This window comes from Phaethon aethereus, assembly GCF_964289735.1.
Source record: "Phaethon aethereus genome assembly, chromosome: 1".
Classification (NCBI taxonomy): Eukaryota; Metazoa; Chordata; class Aves; order Phaethontiformes; family Phaethontidae; genus Phaethon; species Phaethon aethereus.
The window spans coordinates 71,373,014-71,397,687 of NC_138575.1; the positions used below are offsets into that span (position 1 = coordinate 71,373,014).

A 24,674-nucleotide genomic window follows, 5' to 3' on the forward strand; every position below is an offset into this window, starting at 1 on the left:
CTGGAAAGTTGTACCAATGTTTAATTCCTCTTATTATCAAAGGTTTATCCTTTGCTTCTGATCTGAATTTTTCTAGTTTTTGTATCCACACAATAATTCTTGTTACACTTCTCTCTTATTGATTGGAGAGACACAAAGCTTTTTTCCCCCTCTCTATACAGAATTACTTTCCCTCTTTTCTGTTGATAAATTGCTTCCATTGAACTCTTCAGGTGCTCTCACAGTAAGGCATTTTTCTATGTTACTTTTCCCCCCATTCTGCCTCTCTAATTTTTACTGTCTTTACCAAAGTATGTGAAAACTGAAAGTGTAATACCAGCCTGCTGAATACTCCTGCAGAGGCAAAATCAACCCCCTATTCAATGTTCTCCTGTTTGTGCATCTAGATGACTGCATTTGCTGTGGCATCACACTGGAGGTCTGTGTTGATTTGCTTCTATTCTGTGGCTTCTGACTCCTTCCTAGGGTAGCTGCTTTCCAGAATTTATCATCTGGGAACTGGTGTCTGCATGCCTTTTTCCTAAAGACTCCACTTTGCACCTGGCACTTTGAAACACATTTTGTTTGAACAGGCCCAGCATAGAGACCAATAATTCAAATCACAGCCCTGTCCAAATCCTCTACTTCTCTGCCAGTTGCCATGTTGCTTGCATGGTTTGTCAGTGGTGCTTTTACTTTCAGAGTATTGATGAAAATGTTAAATAGCAGTGAGCCAGATCACAGCATTTTAAGGGAACAGTCCTAACAAAGAAATGTGATTTGATCAAATTACAAGCGCTTATCAATAGATGGTCACCATTGAATGTGAGCATTAAATACACTCTGGTCCTCTGATTGCCTTATTGCTTGAAATCTCTTCAGCTTTATCCAGGGACTGCTGTCAGGCTAACTTGTGAGAAAGTGGCATGCCAATTTTTCATGTCTGCAGGTTTGAAGTGTTTGTCCCCGGTAGGTGCTGCTTTTTCACTTTCAAATTACCAGAGGACTGTGGAGTTCTTTATCACCCTCAGCCTCTTTCTTTCCAGAGAAGGAACAGATGGTTTTATGGCAGTGTGCCCAGGTGGCCAAGAAGGCCAACAGCGTCCTGGCCTGTATCAGCAATAGTGTGGCCAGCAGGAGTAGGGAAGCGATCGTGCCCCTGTACTCGGCACTGGTGAGGCCGCACCTTGAATCCTGTGTTCAGTTTTGGGCCCCTCACTACAAGAAGGATGCTGAGGTGCTGGAGCGTGTCCAGCGAAGGGCAACGAAGCTGGTGAGGGGTCTGAAGCACAAGTCTTATGAGGAGTGGCTGAGGGAACTGGGGTTGTTTAGTCTGGAGAAGAGGAGGCTGAGGGGAGACCTTATCGCTCTCTACAACTACCTGAAAGGGGGTTGTGGTGACGTGGGTGTTGGTCTCTTCTCCCAAGTAACTAGCAATAGGACGAGAGGAAATGGCCTCAAGTTGCACCAGGGGAGGTTTAGATTGGATATTAGGAAAAATTTCTTCATCAAGAGAGTGATCAAGTATTGGAAGAGGCTGCCCAGGGAGGTGGTGGAGTCACCATCCCTGGAAGTATTCAAAAAACATGTAGACATGGTGCTTCTGGAAATGGTTTAGTGGGCATGGTGGTGTTGGGTTAGCAGTTGGACTTGATGATCTTAAAGGTCTTTTCCAACCTTAATGATTCTGTGATTCTGTGTCGAAGCACTTGGTCCCTTTCTGCATGATTTTGACCAATGCTACCTCCCCTGCACAGGTTGCCAGGAATTAAAACAAAAAACAAACAAACAAAATCAACCAACCAAAAAAAACCCTAAAAAACCAAAATCCCTAAATTCTAAAATACTAGATAGAAGATCTTGTAGTCTTCTTCTCAGTACACCTGTCAGTTCTGTGTCTAACTAGAAAGCTGACCTCTGCACCTGGAACATAAGCTTGATTTTTTAAAACAAAGCAGAAGGATCATGTGGCAGTTTGGGACCATACCTTGCAGCAAGCTCAGGGCAGACAAACCATTTCCCTAACGCGGGCTCCTACTGCTCCTATGGAATCTGTAGCTAGGCTGGGGCTTTACTGAACTGCAGTACCTGCAATGAAAAGGGTGTTAGAAGAGACTAGATGATACGTAGCTCTCTCCCATGCCAACTGGTCAGATGTCCCCAAGAGAATGGGGAGATCTGGGGGGTCCCAGAGACTTGTTCAGAAACAGCGTTTGTTCTCTCGGGCTCCTGCAGCAACAGTTGCACGCTGTTGTTTTAACGCAGGGAGAGGCTGTGGTGCTGCCAGTGTTGCTGCGATGACTAATGAGTTTTTAATGCCGCCTGCTGTAAACAGCTGGATTTAAAGCAGCCATAAGCAAGGGCGCTTTAGACCACCACCATTTTCTTTTACAACGAGAATGCTTTCAGCTTTGGAGAAGCAAAAACAGTCAGACAGACAGACTGTTGGTGTTGGTGAGTACTACCAGGTGTTGGTGAGTACTACCGCGTCTGTCCTTGTTGTCAAGTTGCTGTCTGTTGGTCCCATGGATGCCTTCAGCTCTCACTCCTGGCCAGGTCAGCAGCGGGATGCAACTTGCTACAGCCCTGCTGTGCCGCTCAGCTCCCAGTGGAACATGGTGCTAGGGGGGTCAACCGTGCAAGCCCTGGTCCTTAGTCTCATTTCACATATCCTCGACATTCATTGCCAGATACCTAAAGCAAACAGCTTGTGAGAATATTAGGAGGGAAAGTATGTCATCAATATTTAGGTTATAGGAGGAAATTATTTAGTGTGTAAGATTCATGCCAGTCTTGACCTTAAATTGTAAGGAATACACAGTCCTTGTGTAGGGATGGACTGGGAGCTCTAGAAACTAAAAGAAGCATTACTTTAAAGATTTTTTACTAAATAAAGTTTCTGCTTCTCAACAGCATGAAAGGACAGTTTCAAGATTAATTTGAGAGGATAGTGTTACTAAACGTTTCTAAATGGCTCTAAATTGTCCGTGCATTGTATTTGCTGCCTTCCTCATGCCATTACTTCAGTAAACCCGTTCTCTACCAAATGCCTCGGTGCAAAAGTCATGAGATGCCTTCGTGAAAGCAGCAGTGACATCTTGTGGTCCCTGCAAAGAGACCCGAGCTCTGACTCCGTCCTGCGTTTCATCTCAGCTGCTGGCACCGCTGCTGTGCTGGCACCCAGGGCTCTGCGAGGGCTCTCCGGGCTGCCGCAGCTGAGCCGCCTTTGCGAAAAACATGCTGGACTCAACAGGGCTTGTGCAGAGGAAGGTCAATCAGTCCATGTCGTTTTCCCTACGGCGCTCCTAAGGAATCTGCCAAGTAGGCAGATTTGTACTCTTCCCTGTTTTATCCAGGCTATCCCGCTGATAGCCCTTTGAGAGGGGATTATGATCTTTACTTTACCAGTCGCTGACTTTCACTCAGTTTTAACTTAAATCCTAACTGGGGACCCACACCTCCAAATCAGGCAATCAAGGTGAGCTGATCAGCTATAGTCCCTCTGCAATTCATCGAGAGGCACCTCCAGGACATAATTCTCTTACTCACCCTAAATACCTATTTTAGGAGGAGTTACTCCGGAGGTTGCTGTCTTTCCTCTTGGGCTGCATGGGGAGCCAAGGCCTCACTGGCAGCTCCAGCGCAGAACAAGACGTAGAAGGGGCTGGCGGGGCTGCGGTGGGGCAGTCGGAGCTGTGCAGCGCAGGGGATGGCGCCGGGCAGGAGCTGGGTGTGTGGAGGAAGAGGAGGGACAAGAGCTGCTTCACCTAATACCTCATAATGTAGCAACCATATACCTGTAGACTAGACACGTGGTGCTTTGCTGGCTGTGAGCTTTCCAACCTTTGGAAAACTGCAGGTTTGGGTTTTTTTCACAGAGGAGGATGCAAGCTTAGTGAAGACAAGATATTTTTTCCTATGGAAAAGCCATCCAAATTATTCAGTGTGACAATTCTTATTTATTTCTCACTGATTGTCATTCCTTTTCAGTGCTACAATACGATGAAGCAATATCTGAGGCTTTTAACTTGACTTTGAAGTCTATTTGTAAATGTTGACTCAAATAATGGTTTACATCAGCCAGTAGCTTCATGCTTTATTTTTTAAACTGAAAGATTGCAAACAAAAGTATATTTTTGTTCCAAATATCCCCCAGGTTAAATGGCATTTTTCGTTTCTTTCAGCGAGCACTCAGGTGCAGATGCTTTTACTAATATGTTTCTGCTATGTTTATGATACTCTCTTCCCATCAGTATCCTTTGGCAGAAGTTTATTACTGGACTTGGTAATCAACTATGTTAGACCCTGTCTGTAATACATTTGCCTTCTTCCTTCAGCACCAGTGGCACCTGAGATTACCTCCATTGAATATTACAACCAGCTTTTGTATGTCACCTGGACCTATGGAGGAGATGGTACTGACCTTTCTCATTCCAGGATGCTGCATTGGATGGTGGTTGCAGAAGGAAAGAAAAAAATCAAGAAGAGTGTAAGTATGAGTGGGGAAGGTGGTTTTTTTAAATCTTTTTTTTATCATTTCTCTGTATTTTTTTGCTGAGTTGATAGCTTTGTATTACAAAGTTTAAGCAAGTTGATTAAGATTGGTAGAAGCCTGATCAGTAAAAGTTATTTCACAGTGTTAGCACGCTCTTCCAAAGACTTAAGCTCTCAAAACAGCCAATGGACAAAATGGTTCTATGGTGATCCAGTGCAAATGTTAATAATCTAGGTGAGAATTTAAAAATAGCTTCTTAAACTTCTGAGCCGCAGACAACAAAACATAAAGAGTATTTTTGAGTGAACAGATATGATCCTTTCAATTTCTATTTAATAATAACCAGACTACACTATTAGCTGAGTTTTTTTAGTTCATTCAGGCCAGGTACTATCACTTCCCATTCTCTGGCTTTACCAAACAAAAACAAAACCCTTATAAATTATGTGTTTTTCATTTTCCATTTAAATACAAGTTCCATTAACTGACGGGATGAGGATTTCACCAGGAATATATGCACTTACAAAACTTGCCGGATGTTAAGATGTGTTCTTGGCACAGTCTCTTGAACTCTTTGAGCATATTTAAAAATCACCTAGAAAAAGAAATCTGGGTTTTCCATCTATGGATTAAAGTCGTGCTGCTGCAGGGTACTGAGACACATGTTTAACCTGGAGCAAAAGAGCAGCCCCTGGACATAGAATGAGAAGCGTTCGAAATAGCAGTGGATCAGTGCAGCGCAGGGATGTATACAGCCAGCAGCGTAGCTTCCTACAGCCTGTGGCCTGTGACTGTCTTCTACATCACTATTGATCTTTTAATCATTGACAGGGAGCAAGTGTCTGGTCTTTTCCAAGGGAAAGGTTTCTCTTCTACAGCTGAAAACTCAGCAGATGCTGAATTGGAAGTGATTTTTCAGCATTAAGCTCAAATTCATCAGCAATTTTCATTTGGATTTATATGGAACACCCTAGTTTTCATTGGATTCCTAGTGGCTGCTAGAGTGCACCCATCTGCAGCTTGTTGCAGCAGGAATCTAATTACATGATTAGTAGAACTGCTCAAAAACACGGCATTTCTGAACAGCAGGAACTTACAATATTTGCACCTTTGTTTCAAACAAGGAAGAAAACTTCACTTTCCCCTCCCCCCCCCAAAATATTCCAACAATTGAACTTTAAAAAATTCTGCTGTGATACCTCTCCCTTCCTTCCAAAAGTCATGTTCTCTGTAAGACCATTATTCTTCCAGGAAAAAAATCTGACTTTTGTGCTACTGCTTCCAGTAAAAAACATTTGAATAAGAAATTCTTAGATTGAATAAATATAAAATACATTAAACTCTGAATATGAAATTAAATGAAAATTAATTTTGAATACTAAACAACTTTAAAAATAGAGGAAATCTACAATTAAAACTTCAAAGATGTCTTTAGGAATATTTCTCTTTATTTTACTTTCAGAACAAGAGAACCCAGCAATTAATGTTTAAGAAATTCCTGCAACAACCTGTTTATAGCTAACTTGTATGGTACTGCTCATATTTGTAAATATGGGTGCATGCTTGCAGGCTGCGGGGTGTACCTATTCTCCTAAGGTCTGTTAGTCACTTTCAGAAATCATACTATATTGTACTCTCACTATCTGATTCAATAAGATTGTTAAGATTGTTATTATGGTTGTTTTTCATGCAGAATTATTAAAATATATAGGTAAAAAAAAAAAGAAGTAATGATGACTTTCTCTTCCTGCTATTTGAATAATTCCCAAGACTCTGAAGAAGTTGGTCAGTTTTTTGATAAGTGACCAAAATAATGTGTATGGTCCTGTAAGTCTTTATTCAGAACTGTCTATCTCTCTCGGAACTGAAAGCATCAGCCTGAAAATTAAGTGAGTATGAAAATCACCATGAGATTCCTGAATGTGCCCTTTGTAGATAGTCTACAAGTGCTCTGAAAACAGTCTGTTGCAGTATCTGAGTTCTGCATCCTTCCCCATGACTCCGGAAAAACAGGGAACTTACCCCTAAAATAATAGGAAGAAGTTGTTCACAGTCTTCTGAAGCTCCACTCAGTTTTGGATCATATCTGGTTTCAAACTTGCAGGTGACTGAAGTCAGGCTCTGAGATCTTTTGTCAAGTCAACAGGTCTCCAGGTAGGTGTTAGACTTGCGCAGCTGGCTTTAATTTGCAGGTTCTTAGGATATAAAAAGGCTTGTCTGTGTGTGTCTTGTGTACTCTTCTTAGAGATATCTGATCTGATTTAAATTACTCTAGCATTACAATGGACTCAGATCCACGGTTTGGTCAGTATTTTGCACAACTCAAAAAATGTAGATGCAAGAGTAGTCTCATTGGTATGAGGGAGATTTTCTTTCTTCCTTAAATTTTCACTGGTCATACAGAAAATACAGCCTAAGATTGTATTCTCTCTGCGTTGTGATATTCTGCCAAGCATTATGGCTTTCCACAGTTGGTGTCAGTGGGAACCGGTTCATGTAACAAGTCTAGAGTATGCAGAAGGCATCTGCTGTGATGTACAGAAATTTGTAGTGTATTAAGTGACCAGATTAATTTTACAAGAAGAATATCTGGTTTGGGTCATATTTAACAGTTGGTGTCTGTAATTATTGTAGGTAACACGCAATGTGATGACTGCAGTGTTGAGCTTGCCTCCAGGAGACATTTACAACCTTTCAGTGACTGCTTGTACCGAAAGAGGCAGCAATACTTCCCTGCCCCAGCTTGTGAAATTGGGTAAGAAATGCTTGTTTGTAAATTATAAACTCACTCCTCCTCTCATTTGACTATAAAAGTAACTCTGTCAGCAGATTCAGCATTTTCTCATGTAAGTGTCATGTACCTGTGACTGCATTTCTTTTGCAAATCTGTAATTTTCACCTCACCTTGCTCTGAAGATTGTCTCATTTCTGTACGTGAAGCTGCTCTCCTGAATCTGACTGTAAGTGCAAGTAAGAGCGTGGAGATTGCTTAAAGCCTTGCTGGGAGAACAACTCTGCTCTGTATTTGCTTTCCTAAGGTCTTGAACACAGGCAGGTTTTGGAAGTGTCAACTCAGGCTACACAGCTGAACTTTTCAATACAAAGGAGACCCTTCCTTGTTTTTTCCATAATTTCTAATTGAATTATAGGTCTTGAAGCAGTCATTGGCTATCCGTCTTTCTCAATAGCTCCTACTCAAATGTCTTAAACAGCACTGGAGCAAGCAGTACAGCCACAAGAATCTGAAGTTCTTCCAGGTCTTTTCACCAAATGGAATATTTGAAAGATATAGACAAATTCCATGGATTTTCCCTTCCCTATGCAAGTCCTGCCCACTCGCTTCCCCAGGCCTTGTATCTGTGCGGAATTAGGTGCTTGTGTTTGTTCCCAGGACTGAGCGGGTGGGTGTGTGAGGGTGAGTATATTCCCCCGCTACCATTGCCCAATTATTTTAGGGGTGTATTTCAAAATATCAGCTAGCTTTATCTTTCAGACAGGTCCATTAGTGCCATGTATTATTCATGTTGTACACCCTGCATCCTAGTTGTTATCATCCTGTTCTTTACTTATGGACAGGCAGGCTCTTAATGAACTGGTACAGTTATTTTGCTCTTGCTCTTTGTGCTGATTTTGACTCGGATAGAGTTAATTTATAGTAGCTAGTATGGGGCTATGTTTTGGATTTGTGCTGAAAAAAGCATTGATAATACAAGGATGTTTTCATTACTGCTGAGCAGTGCTTACGCAGAGTCAAGGCCTTTTCCGCTTCTCACACCACCGCACCAGCAAGGAGGCTGGGGGTGCACAAGAAGTTGGGGACACAGCTGGGACAGCTGACCCCAGCTGACCACAGGGATATCCCATACCATATGATATCATCCTCAGCATATAAAGCTGGGGGAAGAAGAAGGAAGGGGGGCACATTTGGAGTTATGGCATTTGTCTTCCCAACTAACCATTACACACGATGGAGCCAGGCTTTCCTGGGGATGGCTGAACACCTGCCTGCCCATGGGGAGTGGTGAATGAATTCCTTGTTTTGCTTTGCTTGCATGCGCAGCTTTTGCTTTAACCTATTAAACTGTCTTTATCTCAACCCATGAGTTTCCTCACTTTTACCTTTCCAATTCTGTCCCCCATCCCACCCAGGGGGAGTGGCTACGTGGGGCTTAGTTCCCAGCTGGAGTTAACCTATGACACTCCTTCGTTGACAAGAAAGAGAAGGTGGAATGAATTCCTTGTCGATAAATCACTTCTAGACTTCTGTTTGTTGTTGTTTGTTGGTTTGTTGTGTTGTGGTTTTTTTTCTTTCTTCATGCTTTTTGCACTTTGATACGCAATGCTAAGGATATTCTACCAGAGGTTTTCCTTCTCTGTTTTCTGAGGGAGCAATGGGAGTTGTAATTAGCAGTAGTGGGAACTGACTCTAAGTGATAGACGACTCAGCACTTGGCAGTCACTTAAGCATTTCTGCCAAACGATGTTTGCTTCATCCTGGCAACTTTCCACTTGCAGAAGAATCAAGCCATTTGCTGGAGGCAAAAGGAGTATTTGCTTGGGATGATGCCCAAAACTCATGTTTTAATTGAGGCCATTTTTTTACCTGGAGTGAGGGATGGAATGTGTTTCTGAATCCAAGAGCAGATATATGGGTGTAATTAAGGGGGAGAGCCGCTTTCTTATGTAGTTCTGGGACAACATGTACACTGCAATCCCCATGACAGAGAAGAAGCCACGTGAATGTGCCTCAGCCCCTACCCTGCTCTCCTCAATGCTCTCCCTAATGCCAATATAATCTTGGCAGCCTCCAACCCTAGAATACTGATCTGATTGTCTGAGGACCAGATACGTCTCCAAAACGTCTATAACCACTTGAGCCAAGTTTTTTGTGGCGGATCTTACACATCATGTCCAGGCTCCTGTGACAGCATCTCACAGAAGGAGAATAACAAATTGTTTGTGAAGGGGGAAAATTAGAGCAAAAAGTTGTTGTACATAGCACGTTGTATGTAGTGTGTCAGGATCCTGGAATCAAGTTGCTGTTTGAGAATGATAACTTTCACTAAATGTCCATAGATTAGGAAATCTGGAAACTCTAGAGAACATCTTGGAAATGTACAGCCCAAACTTTGCACTCTCTGAAAGCAAACCAAAGGAGCCCAGGATACCTGAGGTGTTGAAAGCTATGGGCTGCAAGTGCCAGTTGTGTGAAATCTTCAGGATGAAAATCAGGGTCAAGCCTTGGTCTTTAAGTAATCTTGTGAAAAATAGTGTGTGTCGTCCTAACACCGTCCCTAGGCTGTTTGGTCCTTTCCTTGCTCCTCAAGGTTTCCCCTCCCGTTCTGCGCTTGCCATACTCCAGGCTGGTTCGGGGGGGATGCAGTGACAGGTGGCCTCCACTGGAGGTCAGGGTGGCCTCTCGCGGGCCGCTGCCCGCCTAGCCATGGGGGTCCGCGGGCGGGGAGGTGGCCCTGGAGGGGACAGCTGAGAACACCCCACGCAGGGCCGGAAGCCTTGCCCTGTGCGCAGACCCTCGTACGTGTTTCACAGTATCTCTGATGCCATCTCGCTCAGGAGACCCCCTGTCGTGGTATATACCCCAGCCAGCAACTAAGCCCCACGCAGCCGCTCGCTCACTCCGGTGGGATGGAGGAGAGAATTGGAAAGGTAAAAGTGAGAAAACTCGCGGGTTGAGATAAAGACAGTTTAACAGGTTAAAGCAAAAGCTGTGCACACAAGCAGAGCAAAACCAGGAATTCGTTCACCACTTCCCATGGGCAGGCAGGTGTTCAGCCATCCCCAGGAAAGCAGGGCTCCATCACGTGTAACAGTTACTTGGGAAGACAAACACCATAACTCTGAACATCCCCCCTTCCTCCTTCTTCCTCCAGCTTTATATGCTGAGAATGACATTATATGGTATGGGATATCCCTGTGGTCAGCTGGGGCCAGCTGTCCCAGCTGTGTCCCCTCCCAACTCCTTGTGCACCCCGACCTCCTTGCTGGTGGGGTGGTGTGAGAAGCGGAAAAGGCCTTGATGCTGTGTAAGCACTGCTCAGCAGTAACAAAAACACCCCTGTGCTATCAATGCTTCTTTCAGCACAAATCCAAAACACAGCCCCATGCTACAGAGAAAAGTAACTCTATCCCAGTAAAACCAACACAGCCCCAGTAGTCCTCCTGTCACAGGGTTGTCTCCTCCTCACCATGTAGGAACCCCAGTCCCTTGTATATGTTTGCTTGTTGCCAGTTCACCCAGCACAACAGCAATGAAAATTGAAGCAATATATTGAAGATCCCTGAAATCTGGATCTCTGCAGTGAGGAGAGAAAACTCCAGCAGCTGACTGAAACAAGTGCAAACCCAATGACCACTAAATGTTAGCTGACCTGATTTCAGCTGGGAGAGAGTTAATTTTCTTCCTAATAGCTGGCATAGTGCTGTGTTTTGCATTTAGTATTAGAATAATTTTGGTAACTCACTAATGTTTTTAGCGGTTGCTAAGTAGTTGTAGTGCTTATACTAAGTCAAGGACTTTTCAGCTTCCCACGCTCCGCCAGCAGAGAGGTGCGCAAGAAGCTGGGAGGGGGCACAGCCAGGACAGCTGACCCAGACTGGCCAAAAGGATATTACCTACCATATAATGTCATGCTCAGTATATAAACTGGAGTTGGGCAGCGGGTGGGAATCACTGCTCGGGTGCAGGCTATTGATCACTGGGTGATGAGCAATTGTTGCATTGTGCATCACTTGTTTTTGTATATTCCTTTATCAGTATTATTGTTGTTGTTGTTATTATTATTTCCTCTTCTTTTGCTGTCCTATTAAACTGTTTTTATCTAAATCCATGAAGGTTTTTTTCCTGATTGTCTTCCCCATCCCACCTAGGTGGAGGGAGGCGGGTGAGTGGCTACATGGTGCTTAGCTGCTGGCTGGGGCTAAACCACAATATTAGCCTAGAAAAAAACCCAAGCAGACTACAAGACTTGTTTTAAACTGTTAATTTACTAAATGTTTCCTCTGCTACGATTAAATTTACCTAGTAAATGGTACAATTTAAATTTACCACTTGTGGGAAGCTGCTGCTTTATCTCCTGGGGCAGACCTTCTCAGGCCAAAAGCATTGCTAACAGGTGGACAGCCATCTTCTCCCAAAAGAGCTTCTGTTAACATCATTCTATTAATAGAACATGCTGATCATCCTCAAACAAGGGCTCTGCTGAAAAGGGAAGTGAAGTAATTATCCAACTGTCCAAATAGAGAACAGTTTAAACAGAGAAGGAAAACCAAAACGCTTCCTCATCTTCCCATCTTACTCTGGTAGTTTATCATCATGAGAGACAGGGCTTTACATTGGCAGGCTTTATCTGAAGGAAATGAAAGATAGAAGGGCTTCAGGCATTGCTTTCATTTTTGTTTGAGGCTTCCTCTTCTCAGTTGTCTGGAAGCTTAAAGAAAACTTAACAAAAGGAGATTTTCTCTTAACCAGAGCCGGCCCCTCCAAAATCACTGTTTGCTGTCAACAAGACTCAGACCTCGGTGACTCTGCTGTGGGTGGAAGAAGGAGTGGCTGATTTCTTTGAAGTCTACTGCCAGCAGGCTGGATCAGGTCAGGAAACAAAAGTCCAGGTATGTAAGTGTCTCTTCTTCGGTTTCTGCTCTTCATCTCTGAAACTGAGACTGGGCCTTTCATCTTTTCTGGTTTGCTGTCTGCCGCTTAGCATTTGTGTATAAAGCCCAATGCCATTTTGTGCTTGGTACACAGGTTAGATCATTAAACCAAATGTGATAAGGTGATTCAGAACTAAACCTTTAAAAGCTAAACTACTAAAGCATTTCAGATACTAAAATACTTCATTATTTTGAAATATTAAAATCGACTTCTTTCTTATTGATGAAATTATAACTAGTTGGACAGAAGCTGTGTGCATCCAACAGGGAGGGTATCAGTCTTTGGCTAGTGGTGAAAATGTCTCCAATATACTGTGCAAAACCTAAAAGGCCACAAAACTAAGGGAATGTCAATGGGCAGGAAGGGAAAAATGGTCAGGTGGGTAAGGAATGGGAAAAATAGACATGAGATGCCATGAGATCTTTTATGCAGCATTTAATTATTTCTGGCTTTATTCCTGGTTTTGAGAACTGTTAACTGAAGTTCAGTAGGACCTTCACTTCTATTCAAAGAGTACTTTTATGCTGAAAATGTCGCCGCTGCTCATGGGTTTTGTCTCTTAGGGTATTTCCTTCAAGACCTACCTTCTCAGCCTCACAAATGAACCTCCTGTTCTCTCTGTCCATTTAGATACCTGTGCTCAGAGGCCACCTGAATATCCAAATGTTTAGATTGGTAACGTTCAGTGAAGAATAGAGCAGGAGTAGTTTTAATTCCTTGACATTCAATGCTGTGCAACATATGAGGCTTACTTTGTGGTTTAGCTGATGGTGTAGTGAATCACTGTGATTACATGCCATGAAACATCATTTTCTCACGTGGACCGTCACACATAATGGGGAGTCATTCAGAAAAAAGTAAAAAACAACCCGCTCAGACCACTGATTATCCCAAAAGAGACATAATTAATCTTTTTAATCCTATGGAAGACCGTTCTGAGTTATTTAATATTTGTTTTCCATTGAGAAAGGCATTGACTAAAGGGAAAAAAATGTTTAAATACACTTTAATCTTTTGGATACTTTGGATTCCACATCTAGATTCCTGCTTTTTCACAGTGAATAGCTAAAGATCATGAATTCATTATCCACTTAGCAGAGATTCAAAATAATGATGTGATCAGGCAAGGAAGGTACCCTGGGATTTGCAGTTTTAGTGCAGACCAGATCTGTTTTAAGAACATTGGGAAAAAACTGCTCTATTTGGCAGGAGCTTCAGTGGGTGTCTCATTTATTGACATGAACATCTGGCATTGGGAAATGCTCAGAGATTGTCAGCTCACTTCTCATTAGATTTGTCACTCTCATTTCTGTCCTATGAAAAAAGGGGAAGGGCTCCTTCCTGAACTGTAAAAAGGAATGCTTTTCTATTAGACTGGTGAAAATTCTTTACTTGTTATTTTCCATGCTAATTACATTACGATTTTGTCCCTTTCGATCATTTTTAAAAACAGCAAAATGAAAAGCAACAGCTTTCCAGGTTTGAACATCTTGGGTTTTGCCTGACTAATTTAAATTTCTCAGAGGGGAAGATGGAAAACATCCAACCAAGTTCAGTTGCCAAATGGTGGCCCCTCCTTTCAGCTCAGGGAATCAACGTCCCCTCCCTTACACGCAAGTATATGTGATTTCATCTGTGTAACATACCTCAGAATTGCACTGCAACAGGAACCCTTGCTAGTCTAGAAGGAGCCTGTGAATGACAACAGGACAATGCAAAAATCCCATGCTTGGGACTTGCTACAGGTTCTTGCACTCCCCACCCAGAGTGAGTTCATTAATAAAACTTCTCATTGTTGCCTTTCTAAACAGCTGGCTCAGTGTCCCTATTTTCATATCTGCAACCCACCCTTGGTTGTGCTGGAGAGTTCAGAAAAGCTTCTGAGGACCTTAAGGAGCTGTATCTTTAAGTCAATGCATATGTTGCTTTTGCTTTCTTTTGCCATATCAGCATTTATGAAACACAAAAGTGTTTACCAGGGACATAGTAATTAACACATTGTATGAGGATATTATGTACAGAGTTTCTACTACCTAGAAGAACTGAGGTATGGGATATCTGATCATGGTTGTTACCCAAAGGCTTTGCTCTAGCTTTGTTTTTCACTTTGGCTATGTGAAAGGCTCACAGCTCCTCACGTCCAGAGGAACTACCTCAGAGGCAGAGATGACACATGTTCATACGAGGGTGCGGAGATTGTGACTACCCTGGCCACACTTTGAATAAAAATAACTTTATTTTCCTCCTACTTGTATGGCTTAGTAATCAGAGCTCATGAGATCTGCCCACCTCTGGGGATTTCCTGGGAGTCACAGTGCCTTCTCCCACCATGCACGTGCCTGACTAACCCCCTACAAGGCACCCCCTGCCCTCCCCAAGGGATCCTAAGGCTCCCTGGGGTGCTCTGGGCTGTTCCTGCTGCTCTTTTCACCCTGGTTCCTCTCCCCTCTTCTGCCAGACCGCCAGGCTACCTGCCCTGGTTACCTTCCCTGGGTTTCAAAGTGCTGGTTTCTTTTACCAGATCTGACTTTACCTGGTCCAATATAAGGATGGAGAGGGGAGCACTGATTTGTGCTCTTACGTTTATGGGAGAGACAAACTTGTGTGTATTTTTTCCCTATGTCTGCAGGAACCTGTCACTGTCTCTTCACATGTAGTGACCATTTCCAGTCTAACTCCTGCCACGTCCTACAACTGCAGTGTAACCACCTTCAGCCACAATAGCCCCAGCATCCCCACTTTCATTGCGGTTTCCACAATGGGTAAGCAGCACTACCCTGTTTTCTTCTTCCTCTTCCAGCTACACCATCTGTTTCTCCTTGCTTTCTAAAGCTGCTCTCAGTAATGCTAGCCCCAGGGGTTGTTTGCATCATGGAAAGGCTGCCAGATGTGGATGGGATGGGGAAGCAGCTTTAAAAAGTCCTTAGAAAAATCCCCACTGGGGGATGACTTGGTAAAATATAAATTAGAGGCTCAATTCTCTACTGGATTTTAAAAATCAGGGACCTAGTTTGTAATGTCGAGGCTGAACATCAGGGTACTGCTTGGTGACATTTATGGAGAAAAATGTCTTCTCAGCCAAGCCCAAACAAGAGGAAAGTCACATTTATAAGCTGCTAAGGCAAAAAATCACTTTCTACTTTCAGTGAGGAAGTGGAGATAGGGTAGAGAGAAGGAGAAAGGCCACAGGATCTTGAGTAGTCACACCTCAAAGGGCTAGCTCCTGATGGAGACTCCCTGGGCATGTTGTGAAACTTGGTTCTATACTGACTCTGAAGAAAGAATATCAGTGTTGAACTGCCCAGACCACTGGACTTTTCTTTAAAATCTTCCTTTCAGAATGATCAGTGTCATCTCTGCTTAGTTAGGGAATTGTGTAGCACTAGTCACTGGTCCTGTATATCATATATCACTCCATGCTGGATTTTAGTGTCTGACACTTCGCTTAAAAATCTCCACGATTTTTTATCTAAAAAATGCTTCTGTAGACAACTTTGGATGTAAAGTTATTCTGAGCAAGTGAGGTAGAGAGGGTTTCTTATATAATGAGCAGAACGGGGTATCTGGTCCCATAGTAGTATAGTTGATAAACATGTAATATGTAACAAAAATAAATCAAGGTTTTGTTATCGACCGTTGATTCTAGCTTTTCTTTAAAACAGGATATTTTGTTAAAATTTTTTTCCCAAAGTAATTCAATCAATTTCAACTCCGTATATTACAGACCCTCAGCCTGTTGTTTTGCTTTTGGTTCAGAAAAGATATTGATTATTGTAGATGAACAACTTCAGAGCTGAAATGTGCTTTGGGGATATAGATGATGACGAATATCTGTATTTCCTTCACCCTTTTCTCATGTGTTATGAATGTCAGTTAAAAAGGAAAAAAAAAATCAGAACATGCCAAAGTTTAACAAAATGCCAGAGTGATGTCATTTCCCCACAGAAATTTTGTAAGAACAATAGCTAGTCAAAACGTCCCTTTATCTCTAGTGGTAGATTTTTTTCTCTGTAACACTCCAAGCTGAATGAGATCAGTTCAGAAAAATAACACTATCAACACTCAGAGAAAAAAAGCCCCAAACTCTCAGTGCTTCTGAATTGAATAACCAAGAGTCCTTGTTTGTATGTACAGTCACTGAGATGAATCCCAACGTAGTGGTAATCTCCGTGTTAGCCATCCTAAGTATCCTTCTGATTGGACTGCTACTGGTGACTCTTGTTGTACTCAGGAGAAAACATCTTCAAATGGCCAGGTAAGTCCAAATTTATGCTAATTCCAAACATTTCGTACAAGAACAAACACATCATGACAATAGTTGCAATTGAGGATGCTTGTGTGCATGGATGCTGCTCAAGATGTTTGTGAGCAGGATACCTTCACAGTAGTTGTCTTGCTGTTGTGTAGGAGTAGCGTTTCTTCTCCCTCTATCCACTTTCATTCTTGACCTGAGTTATAAGCTTCAACCTTTGTCGCATTTTGAGCTTTGCAAGATTGGGTCTATAAGAAGTGCAATCATTTATTACAAAAGGGTTGTGTCAGGAATCTAAAGGATAATTAGGATCTGAGGCAACTGGGGCAACTGGGCATGAGCAGGACATCAAGATGCTTTGCAAATTTTTCATATGGTTCGGAACAGGAGATTTTCCATATCAGCAGATAAGATGGTTTGTTCATCAGGTCCAGGATGCTGCATTTCAGAGGACATGTAAAGCCTGAGCCCTGGCAGCCAAACCTCTAGAATTAGGGGAGGATGTGCCCAGGGCCCTGACAGTCTCTCTCTAGAGCATTTGCCAGTCTGCCCCCAAATCCTGGTCTTCCAGTTGTCCGAATTCCACATTCATATGGGCTTTCTTCCTATGGGAACTGCAGCATGGCAAAGACCATATGGGCTCACCTAGCTCTTGTCTTTCTATGTGGTCAGGATACAACCAAATATACATTGAGACCCACAGATCCAGAGGGGATCTCAGGTCCTGCTGTTCACCTGTAACATTAATGATCCAAATTTGTTTTGTCATACAGATGAAGGGAAAGATTCTTTTGTAGGAGTAAACCTTTTTTTACAGAAGCTGCATTTCCTTCAGCTATCTGCACCGATCATTTGTACCCAAATATTGAAATTCAATTTCCTTTTCCTAGTGGTCTTACCTGTAACAGTTCACTTTAATGTGGATTATGTTACGGCCTGAGTGAACTGTGGAAATTTCTCCAAACCCTTGATATGTGGTTCACCTCCTGGATTTGGAAGTGTCCTGTAATCTTCATCCTGTTTTAATCTATGTAATATACTTTATATAATTTACTGTCCTGTGACAAGAAAGGAAATGATTTCATGTAAAGAAACTTATGTGAAGAATTGTGCACTGAACTACCTAGCAGACACTACATTTTATATGTCGTGTCTTGACTATATATTCCATGCAACAGATGACCACATCACACACATTTTACAGGCTGTCTCTTTCAGTGAACATTATATGGTTTGTTTCTTTTACATGTAACCGGCTCTGTGAAAATCCCAGCTAAATTAATTCTCTTTCCTATTTAATTACTGTGCAGGCAGCCCAAAGCTTTTTTTTTCCTCTTCATCACTGCTTCTAGCCACAGAAGATAAAAACCCCAGAAGGAAATTAAAAAAGTAAATCCAGTAAGAAGCTGCAAGCAATTGTTTGCTTAAATCAAGGAATTAAAAATAGTCAAGTCAGTTTATCATTGGTAGATGAAACTAACGGACTTGTGATAAATTCACTGGAATGTTATTCATGAAATTCATTTTTTTTCCACAATTATTTCATGAACTCAAAATTATCATGATCCTGTCAAATGGAGACAATTATACATCTTCTCCTTAGAGTTGTGACAGTGAATATTTAGTATAGAAAGGTAAACATTTCGCATGTGTACTGAGGCCAGCAACTTATGCTAGTGCCAGACTATAGAAAGCCCAAATCTGGACAGAAGATGAGGTCTGTTTGAGTTGAGATCTTTATTAGCAACTTCTCCCTTGTTTCACTCTTTTAAAGCATTATTAGGAAACCTGATCTCAGGTGGCGGTGAACATTTATTGGTTTTGGACGACTATGTTAAAGGATTTCAGTTATGTTTATCACAGATTACCTCAGACCTAGCCACAGATGTGTGTTCAGCACTTCTCCACAACTCAGAGAGTTCTCTGTTAAATCAATGTCATTGCAAGCCTTGTGAATCCCAAAATGGTAACTTTGTACCCAATGGTCTTCCTGAAACAGGGAGTGTGGGGCTGGAACCTTTGTCAATTTTGCGTCTTTAGAGAGAGATGGAAAGCTTCCCTATAATTGGTGAGTGTTTGAAGCAAAGCCTTTAATTATGGTTTTCCCCATCTCTGCTTTTTGGCAAATATGATCTTTAAACGTTAAGTGCTTATTTTTGTATGTCATCACTGTCCCTCTTTAAGATAAAACTACTATACCTGTTATTTTAGTATTTTGTTTCGTGAATGATGACTCAAGACTATGTATTCTGTCATCTGTTATTTTTAGTAGGGAATGATGGATATACATGTCAACCAAGTTGCATAGATGTGTTTTAGAAGGATATTTTTCTCCCTTTCACTTACACACATATTTCCTAAAATAACACAAGTGTAGAAACTTGTTCTATAAATCCATTAGCACTTCCATAGAGATATATTTACATCCAGGAGTAAACTTGCCTGTAGATGACCAGTTAGCAACTGTCTTCATGCAGTGCCATTAATTATTTTTTCCTTGCATTGCAAGACAAGGACAAGCCAAGTCAAATATTTACTGTAACTTAATGTTCAGTGCTGTTGAAAAGACTCAGAAAAAAACTCATATTCTTGCTAGTCTACAAAACCACCTACAAGAGTTGCAGGCACTGACTATGGATTCCAAACCATCACTGACACCATCAGTCGAAGAGAAGTATTTGAACAAAGAAAGTCTGTAGGATTAGCTTTTCCAGAAGCAAAAGGACTCTGAGACCTACCTGACTGGCACCAGTGTGGTCATTTTCATTCCTATTTTGATAATCAAATGGGTGCTAATGACTGACCCAAGATTTACTGGTTTGTTATTAGAAATCTCTGAAAAAAACCTCATGTATTTCAAGGCAAGTCCAAACACGGATATTCAGAAGCATACTGTCAGTCCCCTAAAGCCCCATTCCAGTATGTAGGAAGAAGAAAATAACAGCCTTGGTTTTACACCCACGGTCATCTTTGTTGACAGCCAAGAAGTTGGAAAGAGGACTTGGTGCACAGGGAACTGCTTCCATGATCTCATGGGACACAGCCTGCCAGCAAGGATGGGATTAAATGGACTGACACTGCACCACAACAAGGCTTTTACTAATAAGCGTGCAAACTGAACTAACAAGCCCAGCAAATGTTGTCAATACCTCACTGTGCTGCTAATTAACTGGATATTAAACAAGCTTCACTTGCTTGGTTTAGCTTTAATAGTAGCCAGCTGTATGCAGTACAAACTAATCTCTCTTTCGACTTCTCTTACTTGGACTATATTAATGGCAAAGGCGACAGAAGATCAAACACTCATGTTAATTAAATATCCAAGCTTGAATCAAATGATTAAACTAGCAACAGATGTTATTAAGACCATAAAGGGCTTTTTGATGGGAAAGGGAATTAATTAATAGACTTGGATGTGAAAGTGAAGGTTCTTACTGCTTGATTTAGTGTATGTGTGTGTGTATATATATGTGTATATATACATACAAGTATGCATACATAAATTATGTAATAAAAATATAAATTGGCGAAAATATTCCTGTTTAATAGCTCCACAAATTTTTGGTAACTGAAGGCAGAGTGCCCTAATACTATGGTCCTGACTTGTCTGAGAGTTAGTAAAGATACCTTGTTTTGTGTACCTCTGTTGTCTCATGTCAAGACCAGATTCACTGACCATCCAGGCAGCCAAATGGAAAACATGGCCCTAAAGACAAGTAGAAAGATTAAGAAACCCATTTTGCTTGGGGTCATTCCAGGGATCTAGTAAAGGAGCTATGGGCATATCCACTGATTCCTAAGGAAAACTCAGCTCAGCAGAGTTTTCAGGATTTGAGCAATCTCTGAATCTCTATCTTTTAATTAAATAAAATTGTTCAGTACACCTAAGCAGTAGGTGAAAGACTGTATAATTCCAGGAAAAGAATATTGTATTTATTGGGCAATTACATATTTTTCATATGTTAAATCACAGAATCACTAAGCCTGGAAAGGACCTTCAAGATCATCAAGTCCAACCATTAATCCAGCGCCACCATGTTCCCTAAACTATGTCCTGAAGCGCCACATCCACACGTTTTTTGAACACGTCCAGAGATGGCGACTCCACCACCTCCCTGGGCAGCCTGTTCCAATGCTTGACCAAATGAAATCGATTGTTTTAGTTGTCAGAGTTCCTAATCTATGAACAATATAAGTGGTTCTGCAAGCATGTTAGCCTGTGATTTGATAAAGTTTGGAAATTTCTCATGATGATTTGACAAGGAAAGAAGACCCAGGCCTGAATAATTCATTCTGCCTCTGTAGGCAAGAGGAAGTAAAAACCTCACTTGGAGTTTCCCAAGGAGGATTCTTCCCAAGGAGTATTCCAGCAACATCATCACTTCTCCTTTCTGAGCCTAATGAAAACCTCTCTGTGGCACCAGAGATCTGCTTATGGAAAACCAGATTTCATCCTCAGTCCAGTCCCTTAGAAACCCTAACAATGGATAAGACCTAAGGCCCTGATGCTTCAACCATTATGGCATCTGATTAACTAGAAAGCGCTCTCGCTTCTGGCTGACCCACACAATCCCTACCAATGACTGCAGAAACTGCACTGCTCATTTTCTTTTCAGCAACAAAACTCATTAAAGTACAACTTGGAGTTTTCACTGCATGGGAAGAGGTTTTCCAGCACTGGTTGGAAGATTAAGATTAGAGATTATTACATTTGATATGATTTGCTTATCGGGGAAAACATAGTGTCTACTGACTTCATAAGAGCCAGAGAACTGAAAAAGGAAATTTCACTTTGTGGTTCCTCTTTAGAACAGTTGCAGAAGGATGGTATTGCTTTTAGGACAGCATATTTTCTGATGGGAAAAAAAAAAACCAAACATGCTGAGGGTGTATTTGGCAAAAAAATCCTGCTACTGGGGCAATTTTTGTTTAAGTTTCATGAGTTTTTCACGTTTGCAAAGTACCTGTAGCCCACTCCACCAATATGTAGAACAGGCCTGAGTAGGTTTCCTGGATTAATGCATATGAGAATATAGGGAACAGGTTGCAAATACAGAAGTTTAGAATTATTTTATACTCAAAGTTCCTTTAACCACAATGAAACCTCCTGTGAATAGTATTCATAGAAACCACAGTTATAAGAAGTTCAACATTTTGCTGAGAACCTAGGAGAGAATTCAAAGCACTTAAAAATGGGATGCTGCAAGATGTTACATGGATGCTTTCAGAAATCTGACTCAATAGAGAGTATTAAGAGATACTGGAATGATCTGAATTTATTTCTCATACAGATGTTCTGATATCCACAGGATCACTTGCAGGAGAAATGTGGGAGATTACCATAGTTGTACATGGCAAAAACATTTATGTCTGTCCTGAAATACCTCATAACATCAGAAAGTAGACTTAGCACCACATTTGTAATGGCCATAAACCTGTGGGTGAAATTGTCAAACACATTTTACTCTCTGAAAATCTGCCAGTTTATCAGTTAATATTAAGTTAGTATAACAGGCCTGAATCAATACCATAAAACACATTATTTTGATCATCTAGAATTTTATGCTGGATAGCTGAAAATCCTGCATAGGGTGTCAGGTTGAGGAGTAAAAATTCTATGAATGCTACTAATATTCTTATGAAGTAAGTAAGAGAAAGCCTTTAGCTGATTTTAAAAATAGAATTTGCTAATCTCCTGATTTCTGTTTGTCTTACTAACTCTCCTCACTTTTTCATTTTTATGTATGTTATTTATTAATGCTCACAGGCGTAGAAGTGTATTTGCTTTCCTAACTCTGCTACCCTCATGCCTTTGGACTGATTATCTTTTGGCATTTTATATTAATCCTTGGTAAGTGATCTACTTGTTTTTCCATATGCAATGTGTAAACGATGTTAATTTCTATTACATGGAAAATGTGTGATACCTCTGTTTTCAAATGGGTCAAAGCTTTTGAAGATAAAATTTTCTTGTACTAGAACATGGATTGGAGAGGATGTGGGTATCAAAGTATTTGCTACCCTGCTTCATCTAGTTTGTCTGTTTAAGCTCCAACCCATTTTGGTATTAAAAAGCTAATCTTACAGTGGTCGTCATTCATCTCATTGCTCTCTCCGCAATTTTTGCCGCTTCATTGTAAGTGCTGGCTTTTTCTGTCCCGATTATTCATTTGTTCATTGCCTGGCATTGCCTGCTGCTGCTGCTGCTTTTCTATTACTAAGGTTGCTTGACTGTGCCCCCCCATTTGGTGTGTGATGTACCTTACGTGGTGGGTGAATACCTCAGTTTTTTAAAGGAGCAGTTATGCTCTCCTGACATCAGTAAAAGTTTTGCTTTTGAAAAAACAGTTCACTGAGAATTGATACAAACTCACAGGACCAAAGTGTAAAAATTGGATCACTGTGTGCGTGTCTCTGTGTGTATGTGTGTATATTTAATAGTTTAATCTGTAAATAATTGATAAAGACTTAGTAAATGACTGATTGGTTTTTTTTGAAAATACCTAACCAACAAAGCCACAGGGTCTATTTAGAACCAGAACTGTTTTACAAACTATTTAACAAATAATTATAATTGACTGTGATCTAAAATTGCTTAATTTATGTAAAAAGAACTTAAGTTCCTCATGGTCTTGAGTCCAAGGTGTAGTGATTTACCAAAGCACGGTACCAAAGTTAAGATTCACTTTTGACCAAATGTTTTCCCTGGTGTTACCATACAGCACCAACGCCCTGGCCAGAGTCATTGACATCAGCACAGGGATTTCTGAGACTGGTTTTCCTTGGGTCACGTTGGGTCTGTAGAAAAACCCATCTAAATTTTCAGTAGGCCCAGAAACGAGTAGGTTTATGTAACTAAAGAAAGGTCCATTTCTTCTCCTATGAAAATAAAAGCATATTTTACACACACACATACACACACACACACACCCCCCCGCACCCCTCCGAAGAACAGGTGGAAGTCTTCCGCATCTTTCCAGGCTAACGTTATACTGACTTGTAACTTGTCTGAGATGAACTAAACTAAACTAACTACTGGAGCTGCACAGTGATGGAGGATCAGGCAAGCAGTTTATTATTGTGGAGGTCACACTGAATTCTCTTAACTCTCTAATGGTAAGGAAGCCCAAGGTGGCCACTGCCAATGGCACTGCTACGAAAAGAGTCATCATCTCCTTTTGCCCCTTTGCCTCTTTTTTTTTTAATATGCATTAGTGTGCATTAACTCACCTTTCTAGATGTGTATCTTTCTTCAGAGGTTTCCTCTTCAACCAAGCTACCAACCAAGTTTAGTCTAGATGACCAAGTTTAAAGGAGGTGAAATTGAATGAGATGAGATTAATCCCTCTGTATTTTAATCTGTAGGGTAAATGGAAGAACAGATGAAATACCAGCCAATGTTTCAAATGTCTTTGTTTTGTACACAAGTTGGTTTAAAACACTTGTGAACATTCAGGAAACAATTGCAATGCTAAGAAACAAAGGCCTCTTGAGACTATCAAAGCACAATAAATTGTTCCTGAGAAATGGATGTCAATCATTTGTTTTATTGCCTCTTGAAGTGTTCCTTGGAGAAGTGTTCTTAGAAGCATTCCCATCATAAACAGCCTTTTGATATTTTTTTCTTCTGAAATGAATTCAGATATGCCCGACATTAAAAGGTTTACCACAGTCACAGTGTATAGAAAAGAAATGTGCTGAATAATTTAGAGAAATTAATTTTAAGATTTCATTGGAAAAATCTTTGAAGATGTAGAATAAATACTACTAGGCTAAGTGTATAGTACACGTGAATGTACAGATACTATACACATAGTATCTATATAGATAACATGGTAAACTGAAGAGTTTTACAATATTTTCAAAGTAAAGCAAACTAAATCTCCACATTAGTGTAAAGCTGATATTGCTATAGCTCTTGTTAACTCTGCAGGCAAAGCTCCACATCTAAATGGAAATGTACCTTGACAAGATAACAAAATTACTACAGGTTCTGGCTGCTCCAAAAACTGAATATTTTGTAAAACTTAATTTTGGAAATGAATACTTTTTCTTCTTTTTATTTCAATTCTAAACTTGGCAGTGTAGAAAAATAGAAATACTCCACTTTTTAATATTTCTTTCTGTATGTTTTCATTGTTTTGAAATTAGAAGCCTTCACCTTTAATTTATGAATTTAAGCTGTCACCCAAGTTATCTAGAAATCATCTTAATATCATCATGAATTTAAAAATAGCATCGTTATAATGTGATGAATGAACTGATATTGTTTAATG

General features: G+C 41.0%; 1 protein-coding gene across 1 annotated transcript in view; it reads left to right on the forward strand.

The window, feature by feature from the left end:
- Positions 1-24,674, forward strand: part of PTPRO (protein tyrosine phosphatase receptor type O) — a gene marked incomplete at its 3' end in the record, with an annotated part of 156,768 nt that overhangs the window by 118,103 nt on the left and 13,991 nt on the right. The window contains exons 11-17 of the mRNA XM_082014404.1: positions 4,317-4,468; positions 7,109-7,229; positions 11,964-12,103; positions 14,776-14,908; positions 16,281-16,401; positions 18,398-18,466; positions 22,166-22,249. Coding sequence (XP_081870530.1) covers positions 4,317-4,468; positions 7,109-7,229; positions 11,964-12,103; positions 14,776-14,908; positions 16,281-16,401; positions 18,398-18,466; positions 22,166-22,249 — 820 coding nt within the window. The remainder of the gene's footprint in view (positions 1-4,316; positions 4,469-7,108; positions 7,230-11,963; positions 12,104-14,775; positions 14,909-16,280; positions 16,402-18,397; positions 18,467-22,165; positions 22,250-24,674) is intronic.